The sequence below is a fragment of the Saccopteryx bilineata genome, chromosome 2 (assembly GCF_036850765.1).
Source record: "Saccopteryx bilineata isolate mSacBil1 chromosome 2, mSacBil1_pri_phased_curated, whole genome shotgun sequence".
NCBI classification, from domain to species: Eukaryota; Metazoa; Chordata; class Mammalia; order Chiroptera; family Emballonuridae; genus Saccopteryx; species Saccopteryx bilineata.
The window spans coordinates 184,791,515-184,806,146 of record NC_089491.1 but is presented as its reverse complement, the minus strand read 5'-3'; the positions used below and the strand labels follow the sequence as shown (position 1 = coordinate 184,806,146).

General features: G+C 37.1%; 1 protein-coding gene across 14 annotated transcripts in view; it reads left to right on the top strand.

The window, feature by feature from the left end:
* FRY (FRY microtubule binding protein) overlaps positions 1-14,632 on the top strand; it is a 620,873-nt gene that overhangs the window by 516,734 nt on the left and 89,507 nt on the right. For all 14 annotated transcript variants that reach the window (XM_066258908.1, XM_066258906.1, XM_066258901.1 and 11 more), the window contains 4 exons: positions 651-745; positions 2,212-2,819; positions 4,431-4,528; positions 4,910-5,080. In XM_066258908.1, the coding sequence (XP_066115005.1) occupies positions 651-745; positions 2,212-2,819; positions 4,431-4,528; positions 4,910-5,080 (972 nt within the window). The remainder of the gene's footprint in view (positions 1-650; positions 746-2,211; positions 2,820-4,430; positions 4,529-4,909; positions 5,081-14,632) is intronic.

The window sequence follows — 14,632 nt, the reverse complement described above, 5'->3', positions numbered from 1 at the left end:
ATCTCCGTTATATCTGTGCAGAGCACTTCCCTTCTCTGCGTGATCAGCCTTCAGTAAACTGGGAAGAGTTGAAGTAGTACTGGAGAGAGTAGATGCCACAAGAAGACCCTGTAGAGAGAGAGCCCAGAGATTGAGAACCTGAGCAGGTTGAAAGCCAGGGCATTACCTTCTCTGTAGCTTGGACCAGGTCCTTATTTTTCATCAGAAATGTGCCTGCATTTCAGGAGGCCTGCACACCTGTAGACTCTAGCTTATTTTCCTCCTCCTGGCAATAGAAGTGCTGTTTGAAATGCCACTGAGGCACAGGCTTGCACACACCTCTTAATCTCTACCTTCAGACATTGCAAATTTTATGTTTCAAACACCCATCATGCCTGCCACCTTCAGCTTTGTCTCGTCCTTGTTGGATGTCAAATGAGATTGATCTGGGAAAATAGATCTTTATTGTTATCTGCTAACTCCTGAGCCATATAAATTTCCTCAGTGGCTGTTAATATTTGTTTTTAAAACTTGTAAATTAAAATAACAGTGACTATCTAGCTTTCAATGATATTAACATTATTTGAACAAAGTTTGCATTAATTAAATGTGTGTCCAGGAAGTTAACAGCAGTTACAAGCAGTCCAAAATGTTGTCTCCACGTTTGACAGGGTTACGTAATGGAAGCACTTCTGACTTTGGAAGCTGCCGTGGATAACTTGTCTGACTGCTTGAGGAACAGTGATCTCCTAACTGTATTATCTCGGTGAGAATCAGCTTAATGGCATTTTGAAATCAAATATCCCGTACTGAATATTTGGGAGATGTCCAAAGAACAAGTCTAGTTTTTGAAGTCTATTAATGACCTAAAAAGAGTATGTGTGACATTTTCTTAAATTAAAAAAGAGGGGGGAAGTTATGACACACACACATATATACACATTATAAAAGTATTTTAAAATTTTAGGAAGGTAGACACTAAATGTTATCTCTAACCTGACCAGTGGTAGCACAGTAGATAGAGCTTTGACCTAGGACACTGAGGTTCCTGGTTCAAAACCCCACAGTTGCCAGCTGGGGTTCAGGATCATCCACATGCTCCCAAGGTCACTGGCTTGAGCCCAAAAGTCACTGGCTTAAAGCCTAAGGTCATTGGCTTGACCAAGGCATCACTGGTTAGGCTTATACCCCCTGGTCAAGGCACATACGAGAAGCAATCAATAAATAACTAAAGTGAAGTAAATGTTATCTCTACTCTAAGTAACAATGATTTTTCATTTTCTTTTTTTATATCTTTAAATATTTTTTCAAATTTTATATAATATTCTATTACATTATAAGCAGAAACTAAAACTAAGTATTATTCTTAAATGAATATGCACAAAACTCATCTGAACTATCACTATCAAAATAGTTGGAATAGATGTTGATTTAACTCGCAGAATTTCTATTTTAAGACCTTTATTAAAAATTTTTTAATTCCTTTGCTCTTACCAGTGTTTAATAACTCATTTCAGATTATTTATAATTCCATACTCTCTTTGTATAATTGAGTTCATCATACTTGAAACTGAGTCAGTAATGTCATATCATATTGGGCCTTGCTTCATTTTTAAGTTGAGCATTTATTTTTAAGCTTAATGTGGTACTAATATCATACATATTTTTCTATATAAACCTACAGATTCATCTAAATCAGTAAAAGTTGTCAGGATTTTGATAAAGAATTTTACCTTTTACAGCTTGAAATAAGCTTTGAAATCATTTTTCATAAATTAAGTACAAAAAATTTCCTTTGACACATTTACTATTTTCTTTCTTGATAATATTTTCATTTCTGTTTTTATCAGTGACTTACTAGAATATTAAAGTTTTTACTTATCAGGTGCATTTTACTTCATAATTATTCCTACCCAAATTAAAAAAAAAATCAGTAAACATCTAGCCAACTGTTTATATTTTTAACCTTTCAGTAAATGGAAGTTTAATATTAGGTTTTGTTGGTGTTTTGTTGGTGTTAAGTTTGATTTTCTTGTTAAGCTTATTAAGTTTTATTTTTTATACCTTTAAGTTTAAGAATAAGAAAACTTACTCCTCTAAGTTTAAAAGTATGGACAAAAATGAACAGAAAGCAGTATTTCCAAAAAGTGATTTCCCTCCTTGTTGTTCATCAGCGGCTATTTCGTGAAGCCTGTTGGCTTCCCACTGAACTTTTTTTATTTTTATACCCAGTTCTTCATCACCAGACTTAAGCTCTAGCACGAAGCTCACAGCAAGCAGAAAGAGCACAGGACAACTAAATGTGAACGCTGGGACAGCCAGTGGCAACCCAACAACTGCAGAGCGGAGTCGGCATCAGAGAAGCTTCTCTGTGCCCAAGAAGTTCGGTGTTGTTGACCGATCCTCAGACCCACCTCGGAGCGCCACACTGGACAGAATCCAGGCTTGCGCCCAGCAAGGCTTCTCCTCAAAAACCAGAAGCTCGTCGTCCTTGAAAGACAGCCTCACAGACCCATCCCACATAAACCATCCAACCAACCTGTTGGCCACCATCTTCTGGGTCACAGTGGCCTTGATGGAATCAGATTTTGAGTTTGAATACCTAATGGCTTTAAGGCTGCTGAACAGACTGCTGGCTCACATGCCACTGGATAAAGCTGAGAACCGAGAAAAACTTGAGAAACTCCAAGCACAGCTCAAATGGGCAGACTTCTCAGGGTTACAGCAGTTGCTGCTGAAAGGGTTCACCTCCCTTACCACAACAGATCTGACCCTGCAGCTATTCAGTTTGCTGACACCAGTGTCCAAAGTATCCATGGTGGACGCATCCCAAGCCATAGGTAAAACCAACACACTCCTTGTCTTACAATTCAACTGTTTACATCCCTGTTTAGCATAATAATAAAAAATGTGGGCTACTGCTTTTAGCAGTTCTGCTTAGAACTGGTTTGTTAAGACTAATTTATTTTATCTTTTAAATTTTTATGTAATGTAAGGCATAATTATTTATATTTTAGAGGATATTTTAAGGCAATAGTATAAAAGGGGCAGAAGTAATCAATAAGATATTGGTCATTTCTTTATAATTTCCATGTCAAACTGCAGATATTGTTGGTTTTTTCCATTTCTCTTGTACAGACATTGTTTACCTTTTTTCTTAAGTCCTAAATCTTTATTTTTCTTAGACTTTCTTTTTCTCTTGATGATTCCCTTGGTTCTCTCTTGTTTTGAATTAAGCCAAATCAGCAAACTAGATTTTTTAGTACCACAGCACGTGGCCCAGGATTCTTCATGGAGCTGGAGCTGGTCACAGTATTGCTAAGCCATTATTCATCATTTTAAAGAGTCTTTTTTTTTTTAAGAGTCTTTTGATTACAGGAGTAAGACTTAAATTAATTGGCCTAGGTCGTCTCATACAGGTTTTCCTTAAACTATGCTTTTTGATAAAAATTTCAAACTGGGGTTTCCGTTCATTTTATTCTTTTTTTTTTTTTTCATTTTTCTGAAGATGGAAACAGGGAGAGACAGTCAGACAGACTCCCGCATGCGCCCGACCGGGATCCACCCGGCACGCCCACCAGGGGCAACGCTCTGCCCACCAGGGGGCGATGCTCTGCCCATCCTGGGCGTCACCATGTTGCGACCAGAGCCACTCTAGCACCTGAGGCAGAGGCCACAGAGCCATCCCCAGCGCCCAGGCCATCTTTGCTCCAATGGAGCCTTGGCTGCGGGAGGGGAAGAGAGAGACAGAGAGGAAAGCGCGGCGGAGGGGTGGAGAAGCAAATGGGCGCTTCTCCTGTGTACCCTGGACGGGAATCGAACCCGGGTCCTCCGCACGCTAGGCCGACGCTCTACCACTGAGCCAACCGGCCAGGGCTCATTTTATTCTTTTTTTTGAAATTGTAGTTGTACATTTTTCCTGGATCTTATTAGATAACATTAAAGTGGCCTCAAAAGACTGCATTTGCAACAGAATGGTGGGATCTTGATAACATTATACGGAGTGAAATGGGTAAATCAGAAAAAAATAAGAACTGCAGGATTCCATACATTGGTGAGACATAAAGACGAGAGTAGGAGACATGGACAAGAGTGTGGTGGTTACGGGGGGCATGGGGAGGGAAGGAGGGAGAGGGGGAGGGGTGGAGGAAGGGGCACAAAGAAGACTAGATTGAAGGTGACAGAGGACAATCTGACTTTGGGTGATGGGTATGCAGCAGAATTGAATGACAGGATAACCTGGACATGTTTTCTTTGAATATATGTACCCTGATTTATTGATGTCACCCCATTAAAATAAAAATTTATTTATATATAAAATAAATAAATAAATAAATAAATAAAAAGACTGCATTTGCATGACCTCAAAAGAAATCTCTAATGTATTTTCCCACTGTAACAGCCATAGTGCACCATATTCAGCCATCTACATTGTATTCTTCCTCTTCCAGGGTTTCCTCTGAATATCCTGTGTCTCCTGCCCCAGCTGATTCAGCACTTTGAGAACCCCAATCAGTTCTGTAAAAATATAGCTGACAGGATTGCTCAGGTATGGCTTACGGTTCCACTCCAACACACGCACCCGGCCTTCTGGAAGGCTCAAGTAGGACAGAAAGGACCTGGCCCAGAAATGATGACGGGTTTCATAAAACCCAAAACAGTAACTGATACTGCTGTTCGGTAACATTCTGGGTAGCTGATGCACTCTGTCTCTTTTGGTTTTATTATTGAAAAAGCATATGGAAAGAATTTGTGAAAATTATATTAGCTAAATTACTAAGATAAGCACTTCCGCAGCCTACCAGAAATGTGTGTTGTGTATTTGTGTGTAATCTGTTTTCCTGACTGCTGGGACTGAGAGCAGAACTGCTGGCATTTCTTCCTATTCATCAGGTCATTTTATCCCTGACTGATTTTCCTCTCTTATAAGGTCTGTTTGGAAGAGAAGAACCCTAAACTTTCCAATCTTGCACACGTCATGACTCTTTATAAAACACACAGCTACACGAGAGATTGTGCCACCTGGGTCAACGTGGTCTGCCGGTACCTTCATGAAGCCTATGCTGACATCACCTTGAATATGGTTACCTACCTGGCAGAGGTAAGCCCTTTGATTAAGGATAAAATCTATTATAGTTTCCCTGGGTAAATCATTTATTTGGAACTGATAATCAGACTTCATTTATTGAGTGCATATTATATATCATCCTTGGTATTGATAACATTCCATGTATGTTGGAATCATTTTAAATCCTCACAACAACCCAGTGGTATGGACACTATTGTAGTGGACATGGGGCCCAGCGACGCTCATTCATCCGCCTGACTCTAAGCTCATACTTCTCTTTACTGTGCAAACTCTGGTCAGCACCCAGTGGCAACAAGAGATTTGTATCCTAATTATTCTTGGTATTCAAATCTTATTTTAAGAAGTAACTGTGTGGCTCGATATGTGTAATGGTTGTTTGCTCTGAACAAATTTACAAAGCATACATTTTGAATTAAACTTTTTATCTTTATTATGTTTAATGTTAAAAGAACTAGAGACACAGATAACAGTGTGGGGATTGCAGGAGGGAGGGGAGGTGGGGGAGGGGAGGAGGGGAGCTGATGAAGGTGATGGAGGGAGACTCGACTTGAGGTGGTGAACACACAGTGCAGTGTTCAGATGATGTAGAATTAGGCACCTGAAACCTGTATAATTAACTGATGTCACCCCAATAAATTCAATAATCTTTTTTAAAGTAAAAAAATAAAAACTATAACAGGAATGGGATATTTTTCTGCTACAATGTATTTTTCTGCTCTGGTTTCGGTATTTGTGTAGCAGCTCCAGCCCCCAGCAAGTCTGGTAGTCAAGGCAGGAACTCTGAGGCAGGTAATTGAGAACAGCTACCTTGTTAAACATGTTCAGAGCTGCTTTTCATTTGGGGACATGCATTCTTACCTCTGCCAGGGCCTTAGAAGAAGTAGTGAGGACAGTCCATTCTAAATTTTTTTAAGTTATGTTGCCCACTAGGGTCCAGATAGCTTAAAGAATCAGCCGCTTTCTGAAAGGCAGCATAGAACTGAAAGCCTTGATCTGGAAGCGGGTCATTGGCCCCACCATCAGCACTCACCGTTGGTCCTGCAGAACTTCGATTTGCAATGTGGGTGCAAAATAGGTAGTCTGTACTCAACTCTCAACATGCCTGATTCATTTGTTCTTGTCATCCTTTCCTCCCTGCTACTTTAAAGAATCTCGCATAAGTGTTGCATGGCTGCTTCTGATTATTACCTCGGTCGCATCTGTCCATGCAGCAGTGACTAAGCCAGCACATGCCTGTGGGAGTGCAGGATAACCAATGTAATGCCCCGCTTACAAAGGCGGATGCTGCATGTTTTTAGTGAGGTCACATGTGAAGTAGCAAGCAGGCAAACTCTTTTGGATTGTTAGGCATAAAAATTTCAGAACTACAAAAGGGATGTGATGTATCCACATGAAGGAATATTATGAAGAATTAAAAAGGAATGAAGTACTGATACACGCTGCAACATAGATGAGCCTTGAAACCATTATGCTCAGTGAAATACGCCAGGCACAAAAAGGACAGCTATTTTACAATGCCACTTCTATGAGATATGTAGACTAGGCAAATGTATGGAGATAGAAAGTAAAATAGTGGCTAACACTGGTTGGGAACAGGGATAATGAAGAGTTATTGTTTTATTGTTTCATTTTTGGATGGTGAACAAATTCTGGAAAGAAATTGTGCTGATGGCTGTTTAACAATGTGAATATATTTAATGCCACTAAGTGGAGCACTTAAAACCAGTTAAAATGGTAAATATTTTATATATATGTAAAGAAAAGTAAAAATGGGTTGCCTAATTTGTTCTTCAGCCTTTATCACAAATCTCCACCAACATTTGTATTATGAACTTACCGTCCCACCATATAGAAAATATATAGTAACTCTTGTTTCTATTACTCACATATTCTTACAGCTATTGGTCATACATGTATACACATAATTATATGTAGCTGTGGTCAACATTTCCATTGAATTTTTTCTGTTCACTAAATGCTGACTTTCTGTATTTCTGTGTGTTGACACAACTCACGTGGTATCACTTTGAATAACTGGAATTCTATCAGGTTAATGTAATACAATATGCTTAACCATCTCCCTTTTATTGTTTGTGTTCATAATTTTTTCTATTACAAATGGTCCTTTTTTGTAGACTTTTTATCAGATCACATTTGGATCATTTCTTCTGGTAGCATTTTCCAAAGTAACTATCCAGGTAAAGGGCACGAATTGTTATTAGTTCCACACATCTGGCCTTCACAGAGATTTTCCCAATTTACAGCACTACAATGTATAAATGTTCTTGTTTTCCCCATCCCCACTAAATTTTATTATTCTATTTATTGTTATTTATTATTTTTGGCAATTTGATGCCAAAAATGATTCTCTTGATGTATTTCTTTTCTAGTGATTATGTTCATTTTTTATTAACATACAATATTTGCATAGTTCTATATTTCCTCATGTGTTAACTACTCAGTTATTTCTTTTGACCACTTTTAATACGGAATTTCAACATTTATTTGAATCATTTCCATTAATTCTTCACTTTGAACCTTTTGTCATGATGTCTATCACATGTACCGTATTTTTTGCTCCATAAGATGCACCTGACCATAAGATACACCTAAGGTTTTAAGGAGGAAAATAAGAAAAAAAATATTCTTAACCAGATGGTGTGTTAAAATATTTAATGAAGTACCCTATATTTTGCTCCATAAGACGCACAGGCATTTTCCCCTCCACTTTTGGGGGGAAAAGTGCATCTAATGAAACAAAAAATACGGTCTTTTCTCATTATTGTGCTTTCCTTTTTGAATATATTTTTCTTTTTTTTTTTGTATTGGCTGTTGTCATTTTTTTTTAATAAATTTTATTAATGTTAATGGGATGACATTAATAATTCAGGGTACATATATTCAAAGAAAACATGTCTAGGTGATCTTGTCATTAAATTATGTTGCATACCCCTCACCTCTCAGAGTCAGATTGTCCTCCATCACTCTCTGTCTAGTTTTCTCTGTGCCCCTCCCCCTCCCTCCCTCCTGCGTCCTACCTCCCCACACCCCTGGTAACCACCACTCTCTTGTCCATGTCTCTTAGTCTCATTTTTATGTTCCACCAATGTATAGAATCATGTAGTTCTTGTTTTTTTCTGATTTACTTATTTCACTCCGTATAATGTTATCAAGATCCCACCATTTTGCTGTAAAAGATCTGATGTCATCATTTCTTATGGCTGAGTAGTATTCCATAGTGTATATGTGCCACATCTTCTTTATCCAGTCTTCTATTGAAGGGTTTTTTGGTTGTTTCCATGTCTTGGCCACTGTGAACAGTGCTGCAATGAACATGGGGCTACATGTGTCTTTACGTATCAATGATTCTGAGGTTTTGGGGTATATACCCAGTAGAGGGATTGCTGGGTCATAAGGTAGTTCTATTTGCAGTTTTTTGAGGAACCACCATACTTTTCTCCATAATGGTTGTACTACTTTACATTCCCACCAACAGTGTATGAGGGTTCCTTTTTCTCCACAGCCTCTCCAACATTTGCTATTACCTGTCTTGTTGATAATAGCTAATCTAACAGGGGTGAGGTGGTATCTCATTGTAGTTTTGATTTGCATTTCTCTAATAACTAATGAAGCTGAGCATCTTTTCATATATCTGTTGGCCATTTGTATTTCTTCCTGGGAGAAGTGTCTGTTCATGTCCTCTTCCCATTTTTTTATTGGATTGTTTGTTTGTTTGTTGTTGAGTTTTATGAGTTCTTTGTAAATTTTGGATATTAGGCCCTTATCTGAGCTGTTGTTTGAAAATATCAGTTCCCATTTAGTTGGCTGTCTGTTTATTTTGATATCAGATTCTCTTGCTGAGCAAAAACTTTTTATTCTGATGTAGTCCCATTCATTTATCTTTGCCTTCACTTCTCTTGCCATTGGAGTCAAGTTCATAAAATGTTCTTTAAAATCCAGGTCCATGAGTTTAGTACCTATGTCTTCTTCTATGTACTTTATTGTTTCAGATCTTATATTTAGATATTTGATCCATTTTGAATTAATTTTAGTACACGGAGAGAGGCTGTAGTCGAGTTTCATTCTTTTGCATGTGGCTTTCCAGTTTTCCCAACACCATTTGTTGAAGAGGCTTTCTTTTCTCCATTGTGTGTTGTTGGCCCCTTTATCAAAGATTATTTGACCATATATATGTGGTTTTATTTCTGGGCTTTCTATTCTGTTCCATTGGTCTGTGTCTATTTTTCTGCCAATATCATACAGTTTTGATTATTGTGGCCCTATAATATAGTTTAAAGTCGGGTATTGTAATGCCCCCAGCTTCATTCTTTTTCCTTAGGATTGCTTTGGCTATTCGGGGCTTTTTATAGTTCCATATAAATCTGATGATTTTTTGTTCCATTTCTTTAAAAAATGTCATAGGAATTTTTATGGGAATTGCATTAAATTTATATATTACTTTGGGTAATATGGCCATTTTAATTATATTTATTCTTCCTATCCAAGAACAAGGAATATTTTTCCATCTCACTGTGTCTTTTTCTATTTCTCTTAGCAATGCCTTGTAGTTTTCGTTATATAGGTCCTTTACATTCTTTGTTATGTTTATTCCTAGGTATTTTATTTTTTTTGTTGCAATCATGAAGGGGATTATTTTTTTGAGTTCATTTTTTAATATTTCATTGTTGGCATATAGAAAGGCTATGGACTTTTGTATGTTAATTTTGTATCCTGCGACCTTACTGTATTGGTTTATTGTTTCTAGTAATCTTTTTGTGGAGTCCTTTGGGTTTTCGATGTATAGGATCATATCATCAGCAAAAAGTGATACCTTTACTTCTTCTTTTCTGATATGGATGCCTTTTATTTCTTTGTCTTGTCTGATTGCTCTGGCCAGAACTTCTAGCACCACGTTAAATAAGAGTGGAGAGAGTGGACATCCCTGTCGTGTTCCTGATTTAAGGTGGAAAGTCCTCAGTTTTACGCCATTTAATATGATGTTGGCTGATGGTTTATCATATATGGCCTTTATCATGTTGAGATATTTTCCTTCTACACCCATTTTGTTGAGAGTCTTAAACATAAAATTGTATTGTATTTTATCAAAAGCCTTTTCTGCGTCTATTGATAAGATCATGAGGTTTTTGTTCTTTGTTTTGTTGATATGGTGTATTACGTTAACCGTTTTACATATGTTGAACCATCCTTGAGATTCTGAGATGAATCCCACTTGATCATGATGTATTATTTTTTTAATATGTTTTTTTTTAATATTAATATTTTTTTATTAAATTTAATGCAGTGACATTGATAAATCAGGGTACATATGTTGAGAGAAAATATCTCTAGATTATTTTGACATTTGATTGTGCTGTATACCCCTCCCGCAAAGTTAAATTGTCTTCTGTCACCTTCTATCTGGTTTTCTTTGTGCCCCTCCCCTCCCCTAACCCCTCTCTCCTTCTTCACCCCCTCCCCCCTCCCCCAACCCCCCCCGCCCCTGTTGCCATCACATTCTTGTTCATGTCTCTGAGTCTCATTTTTATGTCCCTTCTATGTATGGATTCATCTCAATTTTTTTTCTGATTTACTTATTTCACTCCGTATAATGTTATCAAGGTCCATCCATGTTATTGTAAATGATCCGATGTCATCTTTTCTTATGGCTGAGTAGTATTCCATAGTATATATGTACCAAAGTTTTTTAATCCACTCGTCCTCTGACGGACACTTGGGCTGTTTCCAGATCTTCGCTATTGTGAACAATGCTGCCACAAACATGCGGGTGCATTTCTCCTTTTCGAGCCGTTCTATGGTGTCCTTGGGGTATATTCCTAAAAGTGGGATAGCTGGGTCAAAAGGCGGTTCGATTTTCAGTTTTTTGAGGAATCTCCATACTGTTTTCCACAGTGGCTGCACCAGTCTGCATTCCCACCAGCAGTGCAGGAGGGTCCCCTTTTCTCCACATCCTCGCCAGCACTTATTCTGTGTTGTTTTGTTGATAAGCGCCATTCTGACTGGTGTAAGGTGATATCTCATTGTGGTTTTAATTTGCATTTCTCTAATGATTAGTGATGTTGAGCATTTTTTCATATGCCTATTGGCCATCCGTATGTCCTCTTTGGAGAAGTGTCTATTCATCTCTTTTGCCCATTTTTGGATTGGGTTGTTTGTCTTCCTGGTGTTGAGTTTTACAAGTTCTTTATAAATTTTGGTTATTAACCCCTTATCAGACGTATTGTCAAATATGTTCTCCCATTGTGTAGTTTGTCTTTTTATTCTGTTCTTGTTGTCTTTAGCTGTGCAAAAGCTTTTTAGTTTGATATAGTCCCATTTGTTTATCCGGTCTTTTATTTCACTTCCCCGTGGAGATAAATCAGCAAATATATTGCTCCGAGAGATGTCGGAGAGCTTACTGCCTATGTTTTCTTCTATGATGCTTATGGTTTCACGGCCTACATTCAAGTCTTTTATCCATTTTGAGTTTATTTTTGTGAGTGGTGTAAGCTGGTGATCTAGTTTCATTTTTTTGCAGGTAGCTGTCCAATTTTCCCAACACCATTTGTTAAAGAGGCTGTCTTTACTCCATTGTATTTCCTTACCTCCTTTGTCAAATATCAGTTGTCCATAGAACTGTGGGTTTATTTCTGGGTTCTCTGTTCTATTCCATTGATCTATATACCTGTTCTTATGCCAGTACCAGGCTGTTTTGAATACAATGGCCTTGTAGTATAACTTGATATCAGGAAGTGTGATACCTCCCACTTTATTCTTCTTTTTTAAGATTGCTGAGGCTATTCGTGTCCTTTTTTGGTTCCATATAAATTTTTGGAATATGTGTTCTATATCTTTGAAGTATGTCATTGGTATTTTAATTGGTATTGCATTGAATTTATAGATTGCTTTGGGTAATATAGACATTTTAATGATGTTTATTCTTCCTAACCATGAGCACGGTATATGCTTCCACTTGTTAGTATCTTCCTTGATTTCTTTTATCAATGTTTTGTAATTTTCCGAGTACAAGTCTTTAGTCTCCTTGGTTAAGTTTACTCCTAGGTACTTTATTTTTTTGGTTGTAATTGTGAAGGGGATTGTTTCCTTAATTTCTCTTTCTGACTGTTCATTGTTGGCATATAAAAATGCTTCTGATTTCTGAGTATTGATTTTATATCCTGCCACTTTGCTGAATTTATTTATCAGGTCCAGTAGTTTTTTGACTGAGACTTTAGGGTTTTCTATATACAATATCATATCATCTGCAAATAATGATAGTTTTACTTCTTCTTTTCCAACTTGAATGCCTTTTATTTCTTCTTCTTGTCTGATTGCTGTGGCTAGGACTTCCAGGACTATATTAAATAAGAGTGGTGAAAGGGGGCATCCCTGCCTTGTTCCTGATCTTAAGGGTATTGCTTTTAATTTTTGCCCATTGAGTATGATGTTGGCTGTGGGTTTCTCATAGATGGCTTTTATCATGTTGAGGTATGTTCCCTGTATTCCCACTTTGCTGAGAGTTTTGATCATGAATGGGTGCTGGATTTTATCAAATGCTTTTTCTGCATCTATTGAAATTATCATATGGTTTTTCTCCTTCTTTTTGTTTATGTGATGAATCACACTGATTGATTTACGAATATTGTACCAGCCTTGCCTCCCCAGAATAAATCCCACTTGATCATGGTGTCTGATTTTTTCCATATATTGTTGGATCCGGTTTGCTAATATTTTGTTGAGGATTTTAGCATCTATATTCATCAGAGATATTGGCCTATAATTTTCTTTCTTTGTGTGGTCTTTGCCTGGTTTTGGAATCAGAATTATGCTTGCCTCATAAAAGGAGCTTGGAAGTCTTCCTTCCTCTTGAATTTTTTGAAATAGTTTGAGAAGGATAGGAGTTAGTTCTTCTTTGAATATTTGGTAGAATTTCGTTGTGAAGCCATCGGGCCCCGGACTTTTCTTTGTTGGGAGTTTTTTGATAACTGTTTCGATCTCCTTTGGTGTAATTGGTCTGTTTAAGTTTTCTGATTCTTCCAGATTGATTTTTGGAAGATTGTACGTTTCAAGGAATTTGTCCATTTCATCTAGGTTGTCTAGTTTTTTGGCATACAGTTCTTCATAGTATTTTCTTACAATCTTTTGTATTTCTGTTGTGTCAGTTGTTATTTCTCCTCTCTCATTTCTAATTTTATTTATTTGAGTCCTCTCTCTCTTTTTCTTGGTGAGTCTAGTTAAAGGTTCATCAATCTTGTTTACCTTTTCAAAGAACCAGCTCCTAGTTTCATTGATCCTCTGTATTGTTTCTTTAGCCTCTATGTCATTTATTTCTGCTCTGATCTTTATTATTTCCTTCCTTCTACTACATTTGGGCTTTACTTGCTGTTCTTTTTCTAATTCTTTTAGATGCAGGGTTAAGTTGTTTATTTGAGCTTTTTCTAGCTTCTGAAAGTGTGCCTGTAGTGCTATGAACTTCCCTCTCAGCACTGCTTTCGCTGTGTCCCATAAATTTTGAGTTGTTGTATGCTCATTGTCATTCGTTTCTAGGAATTTCTTTATTTCTTCTTTGATCTCATTCTTAATCCATTCATTATTTAACACCCTGCTATTTAGTTTCCATGTGTTTGAGAATTTTTGAGCTTTTCTGCTGTGATTCATTTCTAGTTTCATGCCGTTGTGATCGGAGAAAGTGCTTGATATGATTTCAGTCTTCTTAAATTTGTTGAGAGCACTTTTGTGCCCTAACATGTGGTCTATCCTAGAGAATGTACCATGAGCACTTGAAAAGAATATATATTCTGCTGCTTTAGGGTGAAAGGTTCTGAAGATATCTATTAAATCGAGTTGATCTAGTGTTTCCAATAAGTCTGCTGTTTCTTTGTTAATTTTCTTTCTTGAGGATCTATCTAGTGATGTTAGTGGGGTATTGAAATCCCCTACTATTATAGTATTGCTGTTAATCTCGCCCTTTAAATCCATCAAAGTCTGTTTTATATATTTGGGTGCTCCTATATTAGGTGCATAGATATTTATAATAGTTATATCTTCCTGTTGGATTACTCCCTTTATCATTATGTAGTGGCCTTCTTTATCTCTTACTATATCCTTTGTTTTAAAGTCCAATTTGTCTGATATAAGTATTGCTACCCCAGCTTTTTTTTCATTTCCATTTGCATGAAACATTTTTTTCCATCCTTTTACCTTCAATCTGTGTGTGTCTTTTGTTCTAAGGTGTGTCTCTTGTAGACAACATATGTATGGGTCCTGTTTTCTTATCCATGCAGCTACCCTATGTCTTTTGATTGGATCATTTAATCCATTTACATTTAAGGTTATTATTGATATGTAGTTGTTTATTGCCATTTTCTTCTTTAAAGGTGTATTCCTTTTTCTTTTTTTTTTTCTGTATTCTTTTCCCACTTTATCTGTTTACACCAGGCCCCTTAATATTTCCTGCAGCATTGGTTTGGTTGTAATGAATTCCTTGAATTGTTTTTTGTCTGGGACGCTTTTTATTTCTCCTTCAATTTTAAACGATAGCCTTGCTGGATAGAGTAGTCTTGGTTG